Raw genomic sequence first — 22,566 nt, 5'->3', positions numbered from 1 at the left:
CCCCTTTTTCATATTAGCAGGTTGAGTAACACTGGGAGTGAACTGAGCTCCTTTACAAAGCTGCAAAATCACACACCAACTTACATGATGCTGTTCTTGTGAAATTATTGTGAAATGTTTGTGATCGATCCAGTGACTTTTGTTAATGTTAATGCACTTAACAACAGTTAATGTTTTAAGAACATATCTGGCAGTGAAGTGCATTTAAATGGGTACTGACGATATATAACAGTTATATATGGAGACTTAAACCATGTTAAATCTGGCTGAATGCATCACAGACGCCAACAACCTCTTCAAGCATCTTTAAAGCATCCATTACAGATCTTGTAAGTGATGCTAAACTTGTATTGCACAGTTCAGAAAACTGGTCATTACACTTGATTTTGACCTTAATTTCCAGGACCACATCTCCAACACTAGAAAAACAGCCTTTTATTATCTTTAAAACATGATATAGATTAATCTGTAAATGCCACAGTGTCACTATTGTATTACACAAAAAGCCTGACAAGACAGAACAAATTTGATCACATTAAACCTGTTTTTAGATATTTAATAATGTAATATAATTATAATGTAATTCATTGGACACAAAATATAAGTGGATTTAAGTATCCCAAACCTGAATGCATCAGTCCCCTGCTCAGGACAAAGTGCTCAAACACTCATGACATTGGACTTTACTGAGTGCACTGAACTCTTATTGCAGGGGAAAGGTATGAAACCAGCAAGTAGGATAAAGAAAACTTATTTTTAAGTTACATTTTCAATCGATCCATCTGTTTTTTCATCACTTATCTGCACCTTAAATCTCCTTTTATCACGAAAAAGCAGCTTTTCCACTCTGATCTTCTTCTGGATACTTGAGCTCCTCATTCTAATGAAATACACATCACTTCTTCTTATCATTGCATAAAAGAATGCAGGGACAAACCTAATGTTTTTACTCCATTTAGTCATTTTTGTTATATATATATATATATATATATATATATATATACAGTTAACTGGAATAAAAATAAAAACTAGACTTTAGGGAAAAAAGGATACAAAATTCTGTACTTACAAAACTACAATAAAATTAAAATATAGGCTACAGGAAATGTCTTTAGTTTGTCAGTTTGGTCAAATTAGTCATGAGGAGGCATTGGTGCAACCCCCATATTATAAAATATATATATATTGAAACTAATAAAAACTAAACTTAAATAAAACATTTTTAAACAACAAAACTAAACTGCAACAAGCAATCCCTGGAAACTATGATAAGGTCAGAGGTCAGAGGAGTGATTCAAAGTCCAACTTTTAGAGAAATTCTAATGAAAAACACTTCACTTCTTCTTATTATTGCATAAGACACAATGAGTTAATTGCTGACCTGCAATGTGCAAAATGTTTGTGTGCCATCAGCTTTATTGTGAAAAGTGTGAAATCACAATTAATAATAATTATTATCATCCTAAACTTTATTTGTATAACACCTTTCAAACAAGAAACGCAGCTCAAAGTGCTTTACGACAAATAAATGATGTGCACCAAATGTTCACACAAAAAAATACATGAAATGAACATAAAAGTAATTATAGTAAATAATTTAGTAATTAGTTATGGCAATAGGAAGCCATAATTAATGTAAAGTAAGATGAAAAATATCAAAATTCCATTTCATTGATGATAAAGATGAGAATACATAGAGAAGACGGACATAGATGGACATAAAAACTTCTTATTATTGCATGAAACACCCTGCAGGGATACGCCTAATCATTTATTGTTTATTGTTGTTGAGTTCATTGTTAATCTGCAATGTGCAAAACATTTGTGTGCCATCAGCTTTCATTTCACAAAACATTTCCCATTAACAGTCATTACATGCAGCCTGTTTTACAGCTACGTGCTTCTGTAGGTGATGGTGATGTTTCATAGTAATTAACAGCTAATTAATTGATCAAAACACAAGTGACACAACTGATAATGAAAATAAACATTTAATTATATGACAATAATAGAATATATAATCATTTAATATTCTCACATTATTGTTATGAGAGGAATTTGATCAGAAAGTGAAATAAAACCTCCTACAGGAGGTGATCCAGAGAAAAAAACTTTGATTATATACACAGAACATTGTGTCACACAGTGGTTTGAATGAGTAATTCAACATAAACCTCTTCTTATAAAAACCAATAAATACAAAATCTAATGTTGTATTATAAAATATAACTTTGTATTTATACAGACGTTTGCCTGACAAAGACCTTGCAGGTCAAATCATGGCATCAGTAAACCTTTTCAGGAAGTTGCACAACAATATCAACCATGGCTGAATAAAAAAAGACAAGAGCACCACCTTGAGAAAATGCAAGATATCACAGTATTATTTAACATTAAAATGAATTAAAAGTTTAAAAGCAGTGGCGCTCCCAGAAGTTTTTCAGTTGGGGGGCTACTCCAAGATTTTGACTGGTGGAGGCAGCTATGCATTTCTTATTTTCTTTCACTATTATGAAACATATACATTATTGATTTAAACTAAAATGTGCTGCTGTAGCTTAACCCAACTAGTTTATTATATAGGCCTATTTATTGACCAGCTCGGAGCCTACATTTAAACTTAAAGCACTCGCAGCTTTCTCCTCTTTTCAGCGACTTTCTTGTTAAATTCCACAGTTTTTTACAGGCTGTTAATTTCTTCTGTCAACAGTAATTTAGGTTGGCTTCTTCTGTGTCAAATGTGAAGCAATCTCACGTTTATAGTGGAGTAACATAGTCCTGTTTTCTCTAATATCAGCTGAATCCTGAGGAAACATCTAAAATGGCCATCCAGAATATACCCCATAAAGGAAATATTGAATAAAAGTGTTAATTTCTATGTAAACTTGCCATTTAAGCCAGTAGTCATTCAGTAATTCAACATCATAATCAATTCGTGAGCACATGTGTAGTGTTTGTCCTCGGAGCGCTCTGATTGGACGACCTCACGGCAGACCCGCCCCTTTCTCCGCCCAGCTGCTCTGTGATTGGACAGCCGACTCTCTGCTCATGTCTCTCCATGTAGAGAACTGCTCGTACGTGCATCGCGAGGCCCGCTGGGAAATGAAGTCTGAGCTCCGCTCGACAACAAGCGATACTCTCCTCAAAGAACTACAATTCCCAGGAAAAGAGGCAAAAAGGGGCAGAAAGGAGTCTTTAGAGTAGCTGTTAAGGAAATACTTGGAAGTGGTTGAGCGGAGGATTCAACTCTGTACCTGCCAATAAAAGATATGACCGAGGGAACGTAAGTATTTAGTTTTATTTAATTACAATATCGCCGAAAATGCTTTATTTCTGTAATAATAGTGATGTAAGGTAAGTTTCTGTCGTTTACAGTGAGTTACCTTCATTCTGTCAGTCAGTAAATATATAATATATATATATATATATATATAAACAGCATATATTAAATTCAGTAGTTGAATGTGCCTTTTACTTTAGTATTTATTGTACTTTAACCTTCTTTTTCACTATATTTCAGTCATTTAAAAGAGGATGTATTTGACAGCTGCAGTCTCCAGATGCAGATTATACATTAGAAATAAGATATGTTATATGATATAGTATGTAAACTTAAAGGAAAACAATAAATAGCTGCTTATATTGTTATGCATCAGTCATTATAATCATCATTATAATATAAAACTGATATGTGCCTGCTAAAAACATTATACATTTTGCTGACAGTGTTTTCCACCAGTTTATAAATATACTTATAATTAAAATATACATTATATATTAACTTTAGGCAATCATTAAACCAAGTTTAAAAGCTTTTAAACCTACAATCAAATACCTATGATACACACAGATAAAAATTACAACACCTGTATTATTGATACTTTATAGTTAAGTTCAATAATCCAACATTGTAGAGAGATGATCTGACCTTAAGATACTTTGTGTGTGTGCTGTAGGCAGCTGCGGAGGCGAGGGGGTCCGTACAAGACCGAGCCAGCCACAGACCTGAGCCGCTGGAGGCTGACTAATGTCGAGGGCAGGCAGACCTGGCGCTATGTGGAAGATCAGGACACCCCAGACAGAGAGCAGACAATGATGGAAGCCCATTCTCTAGGCTTGGACACGGTAGGCTTTGAACAACAGTGTGTAAATAAAACAGACACAGTATAGTGAGTTTAAAAAGAAGGATTTCAGAGTCATTCCTGGAGATTACTACATTATCAGGCTAGAAACTGATAGATTTACTTATTGTTATGTACAAAAACTGTAGTAGATAGAGTATAAACTGTTCGTTGTTTCTGTTAACTGTAACCAAAGTAGCTGGTAGACCCCTGACATGTATAATATTTGGCTGCTGTTCATCTCTAATCACCAGTTTTCTCCACAGAGTAAGTTTGTGTCTGGCTCCCCAGCTGCCCACACAGCTGTAGATGCAGCTCTGAAAGGTATGAACTTCTACAGCCACCTGCAGGCCGAGGACGGTCACTGGGCAGGTGACTATGGAGGGCCTCTCTTTCTGCTCCCAGGTAAAAACAATGTAGTTATATTTTACACCTGTAAGCCTGTAGCAGAGATAAATGCAGATTTCATGACACCAGTGTTTCTGTGCACGTGCTGGCTGTCAATGTATCGTCCATTTCTGTGCTTCAGGTCTCCTGATCACATGCCACGTGGCTAAGATCCCTCTGGCTGAGGCCTGGAAGAAAGAGATGGTGAGGTACCTGCGCTCCGTTCAGATGGCAGATGGAGGCTGGGGTCTGTAAGTCAACAGCACACAATTTCTTTTGTCTTTTTACATCCACACATGTCAGGATTTCATGTTTTTTTACTTCTACAGGTCATCGGCTATGTTGAGACCTGATCCGAGCCTTAATTTGGTGCTTTTAATCACAAAGCTTTCATGCACAGTGCAGCCGACATAAACTCTCTCCTCCACTCAGCTGAGCTCTGAGTCTCAGTCCCGCCAGAAGTTTTTTTTTCTTCATGCAATTCACCTGTATTATCTAGAAATATATGTTATATAAGTATAGGGACTCACTGGCAGATACTCAATATCGGGATCAGAAGCACAAAACTTGATCAGGACATTCCTAGTTAAGTGTTCATTCATCCCCACAGCAGCAGAATATTAAACGTAGATGGTCAGACTGTCTGGCAGCATTGTAGATGTAGATGTGATGTAATATGTTTTTTTTTTTTCAGACATATTGAAGACAAGTCCACCGTCTTCGGCACAGCGCTGAGTTACACCTCATTAAGGATCCTGGGAGTACAGCCTGATGATCCAGATATGGTTCGAGCCAGAAACAACCTGCACAGCAAAGGTGGGTAAAAGCAAAGGTAATACTAATACGCTGATTATTGACCATCTTTCTGTACTGATAGCTCGCAGCTATACAACCATACAAATGGGCAATATGTTACTGCTTTGTGTTTAATAAAAGAATTCCTGCTAATTTAATGTGAGCTATAGTCCATGCTTATAGTATTAATCATGTCTATTATTTATGGTAATAGCTTCATACTAAAGCTGTCTGTGTTTTGTATTCTGTACAGGCGGCGCTGTGGGGATTCCCTCATGGGGTAAATTCTGGTTGGCCATTTTAAATGTTTACAGTTGGGAGGGAATGAACACGCTGCTACCAGAGATGTGGTACGTTGGACCTTCTGAAATCCTCCACTGTCACTCATTTAACAGAAAAAAGATCATACGACACAAAATAACACCCATAATCCCAAAACGATTTACTATAAAAACACACGAAAAAACACATAATGTCCTAAAGAAGAAGAAGTTTTCAGATTGTACGTCTGTCCATCTGCCCCCATTCTCGTGAACGCGATATCTCAGGAACATCTGGGGGGATTTTCATGACATCTGACACAATTTTGCTTTATTTTGGGTAGTGAGAGTAGAGAGAGACAGCTGAACAACCTCTCCTTTTCCTTTGTATGCTGTTCACATGTACCCGACTGAGGTTGGATCTTTTTCATCTGCTTTCTTCTGTTGCTGTGGCCAGAAATGTAAATAATCCCTTTTTTTTTCATGGCAAAAACAGACATCAAGTGTTTAGAACAGTAAAAGCTTTCATGAAGTGAGAACAGACTCAGTCACTGCTGTTTATATTATGTCAGTCGGTGTCACAGAGCAACAAAGCAGAGTGTCAAAGATTGTCATGAGAAGCTGTCTGCACCACAGAGCCACAAAGAAAGTGAAATATTTTCTGCAGTGTAAAAATGTTTTCTTCTGTATCTGTTCAGGAGTGATGTTTGTAATTGTGTCTCTTCCAGGTTGTTCCCCACTTGGATGCCGGCCCACCCCTCTACCCTGTGGTGTCACTGTCGCCAGGTCTACCTCCCCATGAGCTACTGTTATGCTGTCAGACTGGCTGCAGACGAAGACTCCCTGGTCCTCAGCCTCAGACAGGTGCTGAAACCGCATCGCCTCACCAGAGGGCGCCATACTCAGTACATTACAGCCAAAGGAGTTGTAGTGCTGCCTCTCTGTGTGAATGCAGCAAGTTTGGGCAATTTAAGGGTTTTGAAAAGGCAGTTGTGGTAAAGAAGATAAGAACTACTGTACAGTAGAAACACTGGTATGTATCATTATCAACATCACAGACTGATATAATACATATGGATGACAAATGGAAAACCAACACAAAGTGTCTTAGTAAGGTGTTGTGCCACCATGAGCCTGCAGAACAGCTTCAGTGCCCCATATTGGCATAGATTCTAGTCTCTGAAGTCTGAACGATCTGGTGACTATGAAGGCCATATAACGTCTGATTCACATCATTTTCATTGTTATTAAGCCATTTTGTGACCTCTTCAGGTCCTGTATGGAAGCATCTGTTATATTTCTCCACTCATTTATTACGTTTTTTTCTTAATTTTCTCCCTTCCGTATATCAGTGTAGGAGTATCCAGGAGTGGAAACAAGTCAAATCAAAATGACAAATCACAGGTAGCCTCAGGGGGCGTTGCCATCTGTATATAGTACACTCTGTGCATAGACTTTCTCTTATCTTCTCTCCTGTGATCCACTTCTAAACTTTGTGGAGGGAGCAGCCCAGTGCAGCAGTTCTTCTTTTATTTTGACAGTTTTGCACTGAAATGAGATGTGAATCACTGCTTCTTTAGAAAATAAACAGGACCAATGGAAATTAACCTGCCAACAAAAACATATGTGAAAAATACATGTGACTCAGGACCTGTTCACACTGGAATCTGATATGGGTCGCATTAAAAAATAAAATAATCAGAAATCAGGAAAAAAAAAAATCACAAAATCAGAATTGAGCACTTTGGCTTGCAGTTTGAACGAATCCAAAAAGGGGCGTTGCTGTGAATGGGGGTATTTTCAACTTATAGGACCAATGACAATGCCACAGATCATATATATACTATGTTATTACATATGCATGAAACTAAATGTTACCTGTTTTTTCCAGGAGCTTTATGTCCAGGACTATGCCACCATTAACTGGCCTGCTCAGAGGAATAATGTGGCAGCATGTGACATGTACACACCTCACAGCACCCTGCTCACCGTCGCCTACAGTAAGTATACATAGCACACTGTGCATCACAATGATAAACCACTGCCTACAGGAGCATTTAGCTGTAAGATAGACAGCATGTAATGAACAAGAAATGTTTTGTGTAATTATAATTTCTTCTTAAGTATTGGAAGTAACATTTTGTAACTGTGATTCAGCACTTTTTGAGGTGATCACACGCAATTGTTTTGCATATTGCTGGTTAGCAACTGTCACTCAAGTGAGACATAATATGAAAACAAAAACATAAATTGTATCCCTGGCTACAAGGTTTTTTTTAAGCAATGATAAAAATAATGTTCCCTAAAAGTTGTACTGTGAATCACTTCCCTGACCTTGTGACTCTATTCCTGTTGCCCTGCAGTGGTGTTAAATGTGTACGAGGCCTACCACAGCACCACAATGAGAGGAAAGGCTGTCAAAGAACTGTATGAACACATCCAGGCTGACGACAGCTTCACTAAATGTATCAGCATTGGACCGGTAGTATATACTAAAAACACAGATATCACCTTGAATAGAATATGGGATATGTATGTGCTTGACACAGGATGAAAAACACTACAGCTTCACTTATTTCCATATACTTTTTAAATCGTCCTCTTTAAATAAGCTCTGTAAAAGAAATAGAGGATGTAAACATAAAGTATTGGTCTTTCTCCTCAGATTTCCAAGACTATCAACATGCTGGTTCGCTGGTATGTGGATGGTCCTTCCTCTCCGGCCTTTCAAGAGCACGTGTCCAGGATCCCAGACTACCTCTGGTCAGTCAGTCGGTCGGCCTCTAGCAACAACAAAAATAAAAACAAACTTCTGTTCCATAATTGATCAGAATTAGAAGTTCAAGAAAAACACACTCGTATATATAACGTTTAATGTTGTAAACAGTTAATTCAGAAATAATAAATCATTAATCAAAGAGAAAGCGTACAACTGATAAACTAACCGTCCGTTCTCTGTGTTCCAGGTTGGGATTAGATGGCATGAAAATGCAGGTGAGAATTGGTTCTCTGCTCTTTTTGTATTTTAAGTAGATTGTGCAGATGTAATAAGTTGTTAAGGAACAGTTAAGTAGGAGTTCAGATATCCAGAAGAGTTGAAACACTGTTTTATTTGGTAAAAAAAACAGGTGGATGGACTGAAAAGTTTTTTAAAACTAAATTAAGTTGTCTTTGTCCTACTTGCTCCTGCAGTGAGAGTTTTAGTGCACTCAGTAAAGTCCAACTGAACTTAATCTGACTGTTTCACCACTTTGTGCTTTTTGTTCTGAGCAGGGAACCAATGGATCTCAACTCTGGGATACTTGCTTTGCTGTTCAGGCATTCCTTGAGGTAATTCAAAAATGAAGCAGCAGTTATGTGGCCTAGAGGCAACGTGTATGAATCGAAATTCAGTGGGCCCAGTAATGAGCCCTGAGATGTGATGACATAAATAAAAAATTCCCAAGACAAAATGTATGTCCCTTTATGATCAGGTGTGAAAACCTTTGAAATCGGATTTTGTGATCAACTCCATTGTCAGTATTTACACGTAGATCATTGATTACCTTGAAAAAAGCTGCTTGAGCACAGTGGTTGCTGTAAAATCCTGATTGAAAGGTATCTTGTTGCTGATTATAATAAGTTGTTTGTCGGGGTCTTTCAGGCAAGAGCCCAGGATAATCCCAGACTAGCCGAGTGCCTTCGAGATGCTCATCAGTTCCTCGCCATCACACAGGTAACACGAACATCAAAGGTTACACCATTTTCATTATTGAGCTGGAGAAAAAATAATATTCTGCTGGTATTTAGTGTTTGGCAGTGATTATTTAAGCCTCAAGAAGGTTTGATAAAGATCAACAGTGTAATACGAACTGTGATTTTTTTACGCCTAACTAGTTTTTCCACTCTTACAGATACCTGAGAATCCTCCTGAGTACCAGAAGTACTACAGACAGATGAACAAGGTATAAAACTTACATCATACAAGAGCCACTTTTCAACCATTTTTTTGAAATGGGCTCTGAAAAAAGTACCCTTCTTCCATGTCTTAGCCTGTTTGCATCTGTGTGTATGTGCATGCACTTTTTACCCTTGCAATTCTTTGTGTGTGTGTGTGTGTGTGTGTGTGTGTGTGTGTGTGTGTGTGTGTGTGTGTGTGTGTGTGTCAGGGAGGCTTCCCCTTCAGTACCCGTGACTGTGGTTGGATCGTGGCTGACTGCACAGCTGAGGGCCTGAAGTCAGTGATGCTGCTGCAGGAGCTCTGTCCCTCCATCAGCCAGCCGGTCACCTCAGAGCGTCTTTATGATGCTGTCAATGTGGTGAGTCTGCAGGGATTTAATGAATGGAAGACTTATTGCACTTTTTTGAAGCTTCATACTCCCATGAGTTAAAGTCTGTTTTGGTAGTGCACCATTGTCATCTTTTCTCACTTTATCTTTTATGAAAAGCTCCAGAAGTTATAGTTTGCTGATATCACTCTCACATCTGCCCATACATTGAGCTTAGCACAAAGACTGGAAACGTGGAAACAGTTAGCCTGGCTCTGTCCAAAGCTAACAAAATCCACCCACCAGAACATCTAAAGCTAATTATTTAATATGTTGTATCTCGATAGTATAACCAAAATCAGACTACAATCCAAACTGAAATCACATTCCTTCATGTACACACGTGTTCAGCATTACAGCTCTTTCACCATGTGTCTGTCTTCTCTGTGTAGTTGCTGAGCATGAGAAACCCTGATGGTGGATTTGCCACATATGAAACAAAGAGAGGAGGGAAACTCCTGGAGCTACTCAACCCCTCTGAGGTGTTTGGTATGTTACCATTACTGTTAATACCCGTTTAAGTTAGTTGGTTCCTTGGTAACCCAAAAATTTCACAATAATTTTTATGATAACAGCATCATGCGAGTTGGTGCCTGATTTTATTTGTAAAGGAGCTCAGTTCACTCCCAGTGTTACTCAACCTGCAAATATGCAAAAGGGGAACAATATTAACGTGACATTTCTATTTCCTTTTAACATTTAAAGGCTGGAAAACTTTTTCCATTGCAGTCTTGAAATGTTGCAATATGATGGTCTTCACAATAGAAAAGGGCAAAGAGCCTAATAATGTCCTGGTAAAAAGGGGATGCAGTATGTGTTGTGAAATGTGAAATGAATTACCAAACTCATTGTGCAATCTCTGTCTCTCTCTTACACACACACAAACAGGTGACATCATGATAGATTACACCTATGTGGAGTGTACCTCGGCAGTAATGCAGGCTCTGAGGCACTTCCAGAAGGCCTACCCTCAACACCGTGCTGAGGAGATAAGGTATACTACACACAAACATTCACATATATCTGCATACATGTTGTGTATTAGTTTGTATTAGAACTGAGTGACACAGAAACACCGGACTAATCTAATGGAAGGAATGAACGATGCATAACTCTTTGACAAAGCTAATTTAAAGTGGCTTAAACTGCATGTGTTAAGATCATATTTGTTGCCATCCTCTTTTTGTTTCATGCTTCAGTTCTTGTTGAAGTTCAGGAGGAATCTTTGACCTTAGAAGGTTTTTTGTTTGTGTGTCTGTTGGTTTCTTTTACAGCTCCACTCTAAGAGAAGGACTGGAGTACTGCAGGAGAGTGCAGAGGCCTGATGGATCCTGGGAAGGGTGAGACTGCACTTCTTATTTTAATGATATCCTACTTAGTGGACAGCTCATGCTTAATGAGAAATAATCCATTTGTGCTTGTGCTCAGGTCCTGGGGAGTGTGCTTCACATATGGAATATGGTTTGGCCTTGAAGCCTTTGCTTGTATGGGTCACATCTACAAGGACGAGTAAGAGTTTCGAACACTGATCACTGAAATTTTACACTGAACCATGAACATCTCTTTTGACCCACAACAAGTACACCGTGTGCTCCTTAACTTGCCAAACCACGCAGGACATCCATAAACTCCCAGCCTGCATACTTTATTACGCTGTTATGCCTCTTGTTACCAGGGATGTGTGCATGGAGGTTCAGAAAGCTTGTGAGTTCCTGCTGGACCGGCAGATGTCAGACGGAGGCTGGGGGGAGGACTTTGAGTCATGCGAGCAGCGGCGCTACGTCCAGAGCAGCGCCGCTCAGATCCACAACACCTGCTGGGCTTTGTTAGGCCTCATGGCTGTCAGGTATAGAAATGTTTAACTTAGGTTTATCTAAAGATGGATCTAGGTGTGCATTCAGACATCTCACAAGGAAATGAGTGTGTATAGGGTGTGTTCTGGTCCAGCCAGAATGATTCTTATTGATTTGAGCCTTTAGTCATTTATTTATCTATTGTTGGTAGATTTTATTTATTTACTTGTTGCTGCCTTTGATTATGTTCAAATTGAATCAAATCTCTGGTGTGCGTGATCAGGCATCCTGACGGACCGGCCATTGAGAGAGGAGTAAAGCTGCTGATTGACAAACAGCTGCCCAACGGCGACTGGCCACAGGTGATTCTCTGCTTTGTGTATATTTTACTATTTACATGTCATACGCTCAAATTATACCTAATTTACTCTGCCATCAATACAACTAATAACATAATGAGTACATCCAATGATAATATGACTTATAATGGGAGCTTTAATGTGTGATTTTTCTCCCTCCTCAGGAGAATATAGCAGGTGTGTTCAACAAGAGCTGCGCTATCAGCTACACCTCCTACAGAAATGTCTTCCCAGTCTGGACCCTCGGGCGCTTCTCAACCCTTTACCCAAGCAGTCCGTTGGCTGGGAAGGTCAAGCTATGAAGACATTTAAAAGGACTAACTTCCAAAATACAACAACGAAAGTTCAGACAATCAATGGAGAGAATATATTTTTTGACACTACCAGAAATGTCAGCCTTTAAATTATGGATAATTTGTACGTAGCCTTTTTTTAATGTCTGACGGAGGCTGTGTTATATAAATATATATAAAACACTTCAGCTGTTGTTTCTATCAGATAAAGAAAACACATTTCATTCTTTGAATTACTTTCTATGTTGAAATTCCAGGTTCATCCATCAGAGCTACTCCTTAAAAACCTGTTGTGATAATCTGCTGCTATCTAGGACGCCCAGTTAACATGCACTGGTTGATGTATGAAAGCATGTATGCCCATGTTGCCTTATATTTACAATTTACTTACAATTTACATGTAGAATAAAGAATTTTCCTATGGTATCTGAACTGGATGTGTCTTCAGTTACTGTACTTTGCATTGGTTTGTGCTCAGCCAAATATCACATACAGAGCACATATGAAAATAAAAGCAATTTATTTATTCATAAAAATAATTCCTCACAAGACATGGTGATCAATCAGAAATTTAAATTGTATTAATGAGACCAAATGGCAGCAGTGATACATTGGTCGTCACACGGTGAACATGAGAAACACCCAGTATGTGTGCAGTGATGTCCCATGATCATTTAACCTTTGTAAGCCTGCTCTGACCTGCTCTTCCACAGTTGGCAGAGCGGGCACATTTTTTTCTGCAACACCCTGCACCGCCTCCCACGGCACATAGCAACACATATTGGTGTTAGTTTTACTGTTAGCTGAGTGTACTCTGCAGCAGTTGCTGAGAGAAGCATGATGAGGAGGAGGTTGTGTGGCTCAGGTCTGTTCGATGAAACCTGAAGGTGGTCGACAACTGATGTTGGTCTATTCTGTAGACATCGATTGCATGTCTGTATGTCCTGGGAGAGGTATCCCACCTCTGTTGGTTTCTTCAATTTTTTCTCTGTTTAAGGGGTTTTTGGGGAGAGTTTCCTTATCCGAATCAAGGGTCTAAAATGATGTATGCTGTACGGCTTTAGGCAACTTTGTGATTGGTGATATTGGGTTATATGACTTGGCAAGCAGGGGATGAATCAAACCTGCAATCTATCAGTTGTAGGTCTACTTCTGTAACCTTTAGTGGCAGAATGTGTCCTCTGCAGAGGCTAAAAGATACAGCATGTCACAGTTTGTACTAAGGCGCAGCACTCTGCTATTCATTATACATATACTGAATTATTCTGTATTCAATCAAAGCTCCAGTTGGTTGCCCTTTGACCACCAATAATGTCTCTGACACACCTGTGGAGATCAAGAATGTTTTGAGATGTTTCACTGATTAAAAGGTGAGTTTGGCAGTTTGTGAATGTTTTCAATGTATGTAAATAAATCAGTCAAATATAAAGGGAGTGTCTTGCAATCACAATAATTTATTTGTGTAGCTGAGGTTCATGGACAGGTGAATGCAAAAGCATGCGGTGGGCGTACAAGTCATATAAGAAAACACTACGTAACTGGTTAAGCCAGTGCTTTCAACATTACTATGTTTGTTCAGAGTCTTAAGCATGACCAGCTGCTGATAAGAAAGCTGGTTTTAAATTACCTCCCTCACCTTTTCTACAGGAGGAGGGCAGGTGGTGTGTGGCGAATTTGCCCCACAACAACAGTTAAAATTAGATTGTTGGTTACTACAGTTACCACAGTGCACTTTGGATTTATACTCAACTCACAAATGAGGACTTGAGACTTGACTTAATCAAGACTCCCTAAAAACTCCATTTGAGACTCCCTGATGAGTAACTGATCTCCAAGAAGCTTGACTTGAGTTCCCTCCAGTCTTGACCTGATAATTGAGATGTGACTCCCAAAACATTTCACTTGAGACCTCAAGACCTTACAGACTTGACTTGAGACTTGAAGTATGACTCCCTAAAGACTTGTGACCTGAGATGTGACTCCCTAAAGACTCCCAAGTGACAGGCGGTCATTGAAAAACCATATAGCTCAAATATTTTATTTAGTAAGAGAATCACTGTCAACACATTCTAAAGCAAACCATTTTAATAGATAACATTCAGATACATGAAAACATGACTTAGACTCCTACTTTAGGACTTGAGACTGAACAGACTGAAACATTTTTGATAAAATCTCATACAAACTAATTTGTATGAGAGCTCACATGTACATAACTCATGTATTTGTTCATTATTGCACATTTAATTTCCCAAACAGACACACTGCCTATAATCATGTCCATTTTTCTTGATTCGTGCATCACAAAGCCAATCAGCAGATAACACTTTCAACAACTGAGTGAAGACGTGACGTGTGTGTGTACGTGTGTGTGTGTGTGTGTGCGATGAGAAAATACAGGTTTTGTTACCTGATAACATCCCACTGGTTGGAAAAGATTTTAAACAAACATGACTCACAATGAACACATTGAACCTATAAGGTTACCTGTTAGTGTTTGTGCGTGTCAGACTGGAATTTAACAAGAATATCCCAAAACAACTTTCTCCACGTTCACAACACCAGTCTGAGTGTTACAAATGGCATGTAATAATTGCATTTTTTTTAATGCACATATAGCTCCATGTGCATACCGTATGGTGCAGATTATACACACTGTCACTCACATACTTTACCCTCAACTAAACAAAGGTTTTCTGATGAGAGTGCAGGTACTGCCCCTGATGAGCTGCTTCAGGTTGAGGTGTGGCTCTGCATAAAAGGGGCTGCAGGTACCAGCTGCGTCTGTGGACTTTCTATCCAGCGGACAGTAAGTTCACCTTTAAAACTCTCGTGATGATTTGTAGCTTTTTAATTTAGAAAAAATATAGAACGAGTATGTGCAGAAGGTGATGGTCGTTTTTGTTGTGATTCTGAATTATTGCACATATCACACGTTAACACATGTTTTATAAAGGTGTTTCTCTCTTTCTTCTTTAATTATTGTGTGAAAAGTTTTAATTATTTAAATTTTCTTCAATTTCAGGGTCTAAAGTTTTGAAATGAATCGAGGTAAATAACACAGTTGCTTTTGGTTTATCCTCACCTCTTTCTTCCAAACATATTAACTGTCTGTTGCACACTTTATGCTCATATATTTATTGATGACTACTTACAGGACACTGTGGTCGAGGAGGCCACGGACAAGGTGGTGGGCATGGAATCTGCGGACAAGGTGGTGGGCACGGAAACTGCGGACAAGGTGGTGGGCACGGAAACTGCGGACAAGGTGGTGGGCATGGAAACTGCGGTGGCCATGGACATGGTGGCCATGGACATGGTGGTGGGCATGGAAACTGCGGTGGCCATGGACATGGTGGCCATGGACATGGTGGTGGGCATGGACCCTGCGGTGGCCATGGACACTGTGGTGGGGGGCACGGGCCCTGCGGTGGCCATGGCTGTGGTGGGGGGCATGGACATGGACATAAACATGGGCCCAAGCGCAGGAAAAGGCACAGGCGTGGCCACAAGCATGCCAATTGTCACAAGAAGGGCAAGGACTGTCACGGGGTAAGATTCAACAGTGTTCAGTTCATTCACAACAGAAATCAGAGAAGCATTTTAAAAGGTTTGTGCAATCCAACCCAATGAAAACTGAGCACAGGAATACCCTGTTATGGATGTTAAATAAATGGAGGTTTTAAGTTATTCATCCGGGGATAGAACAGCGCTATAAATGGACTTGTGCAGGAACAGTATGCTCCGCTTCCACACAGTTACACACCGTCAGACCTGGATATAGCTTGTTAGAGCAGTCGGGGGCTTAGTGTCTCAAAAGGGATGGGCAACACTGCTCTTATCCTTCCCTGACCTGATTTATCCTTCTCTGCTCGAAAACTCAAAATTGATTTATAAGAATCAAATTAATCCGACTCTTTTGTGAAGAATTGAATGATGAGCTGTCTTCACTGAATAACTTGTTTGTTTTTGTCTTTCAGTCCTCCAGCAGCTCCTGCAGCAGCGACTCGGACTAGATGAAGACAAGTTACCACCTGGTAACATTAAAATCATGTGTATTCTTCATCTAAACGATGTAAAATTGAGAGTTTTCACTGATTGTATGGCCTTGAATGAATTATTAATCTAATAAATAAGGTGAAAACTGGTGTACTGGCTTTTCATAACTTTTGTTCATGTCACTGCATGTACATTAAGTGACTGTGTTGTGCCATCTTTCAAAATGATTGTGCTGCCTGCCACAGTGTCATTGTCAAGACGACCACCAGATGGCGCCCAATGAAGACATTTTCAAATGTTTTACATAGTGGCTTTAACAGTGGCTGTTAGAAACATAAATCTTATGAGTGTAGGGTATCCATGATTGTAGAAACGTGTTATTAAATAATTGATTATTAAACAGTTGATTAAAGTACACAATGTCAACCTTTGATAGTATGAGTTTGCCCAGTATCCTTGTCATTGGTTGTCTGGTACCACGTGGTCGACAAAAACATAAAAATTATGTTATAAATAGTTAGTTAATAGTAACAAAATCTCGAGTGCATGTTTACACAGCACACAAAAAAATGTTGGTGGGAGTTGAGGCTCTGCCCCTCATGACTTCCTATAAATGCAGAGCCAGTTCACTGCTGAGTCTGTGGATCTGCACTCCGGCACTCAGTAAGTTCACTACAACATATCTGGGTATAATTACCAAAAAAAGTGTGTGTGTGTGTGTGTGTGTGTGTGTGTGTGTGTGTGAGAGAGAGAGAGAGAGAGAGAGAGAGAGAGAGAGAGAGTGTGTGCCATCATGTCTTTATCAGTAAGACAAACCCCACTGATGTCTTTATTGTTTTGTATTTCTTTTATGTTAAGGGGGATTTGTGTGTAATTAAGTTAACTTTGATTTCAAGGTTTGGATCTGATCTGAAGTTCTGAAATGCATGGGAATAACAGAGGTAAAGTCTATTTAACTTTTATCAAAACTCCTTTCCCTTCCTTTGTGTCAAACTTTCTTTATTAAATTTTAGGAAGCCAAAATGTGTGTAAAGTGTATACAAACCTTTTGACTAGGAAACCAGTATCCCTCTGGCTGTTACCCTCAGCCAATGCCAGGAGGATGTCCACCAGGCCCTGTCGCACCCCAACCCTGCCCTCCTCAGCCCTGTGGTCCACCTGTGTACAATCCTGTAGCACCACCTTGTGCAGGGCATGAAGGCCATCAGGGACCAGTGCCTGGTTTTGGGCATGGACACGGTCCTGGGCATGGACACGGTCCTGGGCATGGACACGGTCCTGGGCATGGACACGGTCATGGCCCTGGGCATGGACACGGCCCTGGGCATGGACACGGTCCTGGGCATGGACACGGTCATGGTCCTGGGCATGGACACGGTCCTGGGCATGGACACAGTCATGGCCATGGACATGGGCATCATGAACATGGACATGGACATGGGCATCATGGTCACGGCCACAAGCACAAGCATGGCCACATTCATGGCCATTGCCACAAGAAAGGAGGGACATGTCACGGGGTAAGATACAGTTGATTTTTTTGATGAATGTAAAGTGTAAATCATCAATGTAACAAAGTAAATACTGTACCACAGTCCACTGACAATAAGTAACAACCAATTTCACTTATGCAATGATTCAAAAATGTTTAAATACAATTAGAAACCGTTTATTAACATATCACATTCAGTCTTCATGCAATAAATCTGACAATAAATCATAACCCTCACAGGTTCAGTTTCTGTTCTATTAAAAAAAGTTCACGTCCAACACCCCAAACGTTAACAATGGTATTCAATGGTATTAACTCAACAAACCAATTATACACTACCTGCTTAGTACCAAACAGCAGACAGACAAAGTTAGCAGCTCCTGTAGCTGGTGAACACTGTGAACATCATTCAAATTAAATTAATTATTGACACTTTATTTATTCATTTAGAGTTGATTATTTCATTACATTATGAACTCCTAACCTAATTAATTAACTGACTTACACGTCATAACTGAATGAAATAACAATGTTTGTCTCTGCTGTAGTCCTCCAGCAGCTCCTGCAGCAGCAACTCAGACTAGATGAAGATGAGAGAAACAAGAGAAGCTGCCACCTGCAAACCTTCATCCTGCTTCCTTCTATGATAATGAGTCTATTTGATCCCCTACATTTTAAACCCTTTCTTTTAAAGCTTGTGTTTTGTTTGCTTGTGTTTTTTGAATCAAATATTGGGTTAATACATTCAAATTAAAAGTCAGGTTTAACTGTCACTATATTACCTTGTATGAAGTATTAGGTCGCTGCATTTTAAAGTGGAAAGAATTAAACATTTGTACCAGCTCTATGTGTGACATAGTATATGCTTTTCATTCACACTGATCATAATTTCCTTGTGATTAACAATATAAAACTGCCTTCTGTTTATCATAACAGCACATAATCTCGACAATTCCTGGCGTCTGTATTCTCTTTTTAATTTGGCCTCATTGTACCTTATTACATGGAGTGTGTGTGACCTATCAGTGTGTATTTATATTATCTTTATTTACCCAGGGAGCGTTGACTTAAGACCTTTGTTCAGCTCTACCACCAAGCTGCTCTGCTCCTGAAATGTATCTACCTAGCTCGCTTCCTGGCATCTAACCCGACAAACAATGCTTGAAAACAGAAATAAGACCAACTGAATGATTAAAGATTTGGAAAAACAAGTGTAATCATTATTGCATTAATAAAAAAATATATAAGGAAATACATTCAGAAGTAGTAGCCTGTTGTGAATACGTTTTTAAAGACATCTTGCAAAATGGGGGGCCATAAAATGATACTATTTGCTTAGGGGCCCTGGCTTGGAAACGTTTGGGAACCCCTGAGCTAAGCAGATTATTTTGGATACACAACACAACAACAATAAGTTCACAGCCAAGGGTTGACAATGACTTTTTTGGGAGTGAAAAGAGATGTTTTCTCGCTGCTGTTTCCTGTTATTTGGATGAATTTCAGTCAATGGAAGTGATTTCTCTTTGTGTTTTCAGTCAGGTTATTAGGAAAGTGCTGAGAAAGCATTATTTTGGTGGGTTTTTTCCCTTTAAACTTTCTCCTGGGTAGCATACCAAATGGTTTTGCTTTCACTATGCACGACTGTCTCGACACTTGCAAGTAATGGTGCACCCTTGCTATAAGCCCCATGCCCCTCTTGGCTATTTGTTCTACTCCCGACACTGTCTCTATTACTGCAGAGTCTGGTCTCAGACTCAAGTCTAGAAGTTCTACTGTGTCGGACTTGTCTTGGACTCATTGGTATTTGTCTTGACAAATATTCTAGTTGGTTTCAACCGAGTCCAACGTTTCTGAAGTAAAAAGCATTCTTGTTGTTCTGTCTCTCTAATGTGGACTCGACTCGTCCTTGGACTTTTCTTGGACCCGACAAAGGTGGTCTTAATTACAGCACTCTTTTTGGCATTTAGATTTAATGTCATAATGTCTGAATGGCCGCACTGTGAGCACACCTTCAGCAATTGTTGCTATATGGACTAAAAATTATAGGTAATAGGTTATCAGCATACATAAAATGGTTGATAGCAAAGTTTCCAAACAAGGTATTCTGTGTTACACCCATTCACTTCTTTCCATAGATCATCCATATACTCATTGAACAAAATAGGAGGCAGAGCTCCACCTTGGCAAACACCATTATTTACATTAACGGGGCAGATTCAGCAGTAAGGCGGGGTAGTCTGGTGCAACTACCCTGCAGTGTAAACTGTGCCAGTGAAATATAACAAATTATAAATAAATAACAAAGTGAACAAAAAGAAGTGTAAAAAGATAAAAGAAAGATAAGTTGTGAACCAGATTTTTAAACAGAAAAGTGCACAATATCAAAAGACGAGTGTGTGTATCGGTATCTTAGACTGGTCCATATTGACTGAATGTTAAAGATTATACACACACACCCATTTAGGTCACAAAGCAAAACATTTTCTGATGGGAGTTCAGGCTCTGCCCACAATGATGTGAAGTGGATTGTGCATAAAAAGCAGCAGCAGGTGGCAGCTGCATCTGTTGATCTGCTCTCCAGCACACAGTAAGTTCACCGCTCTCTGACGTTCTGATACACATGATTTGAAATATTAAAAGATAAACTGTGATGATGTGCTTTTCTTTCCCCACTTTCAGGATCTGTAGTTTTCATTTGAAGATTTAAAATGTTCGGACACAACCAAGGTGGATAACACAACCTCTTTCAGATATAGCTAATGTGCATTGCATACTAGATAATCACTTTTACAAGGTATTAACTTGATTTCTCTTTTCTCCTCATGTTTAGGAAACCAGTACCCTCCTGGTTACCCGAACCATCCTCAGCAGATGCCAGGGGGATACCCTCAGGGTCCTCCAGGCGCCATCCCACCAAACTACCCTCCTCAGCCCCACGGTCCACACGGAGGACCCCAAGGACACGGACCTGGACCTGGTTATGGCCCAGGACCTGGTTATGGCCCAGGACCTGGTTATGGCCCAGGATGTGGACAGGGCCATGGGCAATGTCATGGACAGGGCCACGGACAGGGTCACGGGCAGGGTCATGGACAGGGTCATGGACAGGGCCACGGGCAGGGTCATGGACAGGGCCACGGGCAATGCCATGGGAAGGGCCACGGACATGGGCACAAGCACAAGAAAAAGCATGGTCACAAACACAGCAATTGTCACAAGAAAGGGAAGGACTGTCACGGGGTAAGATTCAGAAAGTTTCTCTAATATGATGCATTTTATGTTTGTTCCAGAAATGATATTTTATTCATATGACAATACCCAATGAAATATAGAACATAAAACAGCAATACAACCTACGTTAATACAGCTATAATTTAAACTTTACTTTGATTGAAGTGATTCATTAATGTCTGATCTGTTGTGTTCAATTTGCTGCAGTCCTCCAGCAGCTCCTGCAGCAGCGACTCTGACTAGATGAATAGAAGATTCCTGGATGGGAAGAGTTGGCATCTGGAAACCTTCATCCTCCTAACATATATTAAAATCAATATTTTACCGCCTGAATGTTTCTTCCCATTTAATCTTAAAAATGTATTTGCATCATTGATACAAAATCAGGCTGAAACATTCTGCATGAAAATCAACATTTGGCATGCTATGTCCATATATCAAGATGTAGTATAAGCTTTTATTAACATTTCATAATTCTTTGGTGTACAGTGACAGACATTGTTGTATCCATGATTGTGTTTGTTACAGAAAAAAAGTGCAGTTCTGTTCATGATAAATGCTACTGAACAACACAATCTCTGGCTTTTTTTTTTTGGTTTTATTTTGTGTCCATGGTTCTTAATTCACTCATTTGCTACTTTGGCTAATATAACAAAGGTGTGCTCTTTATTTGCCCAGGGAAGGTTGACTGAGCACTCAGCCACACCTTGGTCACTGCAGTACATCACACCCTGGAACTGCCGGTGCTGTCACCCTAATCTTATTTTGATAGCCTGTGTAATCAAACACTTGTTAATGTTGATATCCAACCTTTTACAAGTTCACTAATCTCTGAGGGCCACTACTTCTTGTCCTTGTGTTAAATGTACAGCAGTCAGTGGTGGCAGATGATCCAGATAATTTACAAACTAAAATAGTAATACTTCATTGAAAGTATTAAAAGCTCTGCATTCATACTTATATAAAAGTAGTAAGATAAGATATAATAAGCCTTAAATGATCCCCAGCGAGGCAATTCAGTTGTTGTACTAGCACAAGGACAGAAATAATTATAGGAAAAGTAAATAATAAATAAAAATAAAATAATAATAAAAGTATAAAAGTGACAATAGAAACTACACAAGAGTAATTAAAGTCAAAATTACAAAGCAAGAGTGACACTGATGTGATTAAAAGCAGCAAAGTCTATGTAAACACCAACTGGACTAATGTATAATATGATTACGTAAACATACTTAGAGTTTGTCTCTATTATAAAAATATAATACTGTATAAGATATTAACATAATAGGCTATAGTATAAAACAGTACAATATATTCAGATATCAGATATAAGATATATTATATATGGTGAAATACATCAATATAACTGAGAATATCAAATATAATACAGAGGGGTAATATATAATATATAATAAATAATAAATATAGCATAATATATAATAAAAAATATACAAATTAGAGGATCCAATGGTGAAATAAACCATTATTAAGAGCTGAGGAGCGGCAGTACCGCCTCTCCACACCAG

The 22,566-nt window shown here is 39.2% G+C and overlaps 3 protein-coding genes across 7 annotated transcripts; all 3 read left to right on the top strand.

Annotated features, from left to right (window-relative positions):
• Positions 1-3,176: 3,176 nt before the first annotated feature.
• Positions 3,177-12,747, top strand: lss (lanosterol synthase (2,3-oxidosqualene-lanosterol cyclase)). Its single transcript, XM_051404567.1, has 22 exons — positions 3,177-3,283; positions 3,957-4,125; positions 4,388-4,526; positions 4,651-4,759; positions 5,203-5,324; positions 5,557-5,653; positions 6,292-6,427; positions 7,455-7,563; positions 7,927-8,045; positions 8,229-8,326; positions 8,530-8,557; positions 8,837-8,893; positions 9,207-9,278; positions 9,457-9,507; positions 9,712-9,861; positions 10,263-10,359; positions 10,759-10,864; positions 11,145-11,210; positions 11,299-11,379; positions 11,546-11,716; positions 11,947-12,025; positions 12,187-12,747. The coding sequence occupies exons 1-22, from the start codon at positions 3,270-3,272 to the stop codon at positions 12,322-12,324; spliced, it is 2,208 nt and encodes a 735-aa protein (XP_051260527.1). The 5' UTR covers positions 3,177-3,269; the 3' UTR covers positions 12,325-12,747.
• A 2,139-nt stretch (positions 12,748-14,886) lies between these two features.
• LOC127366043 (proline, histidine and glycine-rich protein 1-like) lies at positions 14,887-19,060 on the top strand. 5 transcript variants are annotated; one of them, XR_007885278.1, is made up of 5 exons: positions 14,887-14,901; positions 15,027-15,124; positions 15,341-15,366; positions 15,473-15,867; positions 16,296-16,463. XR_007885278.1 is itself a non-coding variant. In XM_051404742.1 (4 exons), the coding sequence occupies exons 3-4, from the start codon at positions 15,512-15,514 to the stop codon at positions 18,392-18,394; spliced, it is 396 nt and encodes a 131-aa protein (XP_051260702.1). In that variant the 5' UTR covers positions 15,020-15,124; positions 15,341-15,366; positions 15,473-15,511; the 3' UTR covers positions 18,395-19,060. The 5 variants fall into 5 exon arrangements, 4 of the variants coding, with proteins under 4 accessions (XP_051260702.1, XP_051260700.1, XP_051260701.1 ...); XM_051404742.1 differs by lacking the exons at positions 14,887-14,901; positions 16,296-16,463 and adding an exon at positions 18,355-19,060 and having other exon boundaries at positions 15,020-15,124; XM_051404740.1 differs by lacking the exon at positions 14,887-14,901 and having other exon boundaries at positions 15,023-15,124.
• A 1,249-nt stretch (positions 19,061-20,309) lies between these two features.
• On the top strand, positions 20,310-21,612 carry LOC127366042 (holotricin-3-like). The gene is made up of 4 exons (XM_051404738.1): positions 20,310-20,393; positions 20,486-20,533; positions 20,637-21,046; positions 21,245-21,612. Exons 2-4 carry the CDS (start codon positions 20,515-20,517, stop codon positions 21,278-21,280), a joined length of 465 nt encoding a protein of 154 aa, XP_051260698.1. The 5' UTR covers positions 20,310-20,393; positions 20,486-20,514; the 3' UTR covers positions 21,281-21,612.
• The last annotated feature ends 954 nt before the right edge of the window (positions 21,613-22,566 follow it).

Source organism: Dicentrarchus labrax, unplaced genomic scaffold (genome assembly GCF_905237075.1).
Source record: "Dicentrarchus labrax unplaced genomic scaffold, dlabrax2021, whole genome shotgun sequence".
In the NCBI taxonomy this organism is placed as follows: domain Eukaryota; kingdom Metazoa; phylum Chordata; class Actinopteri; family Moronidae; genus Dicentrarchus; species Dicentrarchus labrax.
This window is presented reverse-complemented; position numbering and strand designations above follow the sequence as displayed.

Bases quoted from the DNA above. Each gene is read 5' to 3' on its own strand.
- lss (XM_051404567.1), top strand. The intron at 5,654-6,291 runs GTACGTTGGACC...TGTCTCTTCCAG, and splicing joins ACGCTGCTACCAGAGATGTG to GTTGTTCCCCACTTGGATGC. The intron at 11,211-11,298 runs GTGAGACTGCAC...GCTTGTGCTCAG, and splicing joins CCTGATGGATCCTGGGAAGG to GTCCTGGGGAGTGTGCTTCA.
- LOC127366043 (XM_051404739.1), top strand. From the start codon at position 17,406: ATGCCAGGAGGATGTCCACCAGGCCCTGTCGCACCCCAACCCTGCCCT. The intron at 17,835-18,354 runs GTAAGATACAGT...TCTCTGCTGTAG, and splicing joins AAGGAGGGACATGTCACGGG to TCCTCCAGCAGCTCCTGCAG.
- LOC127366042 (XM_051404738.1), top strand. The intron at 21,047-21,244 runs GTAAGATTCAGA...AATTTGCTGCAG, and splicing joins AAGGGAAGGACTGTCACGGG to TCCTCCAGCAGCTCCTGCAG.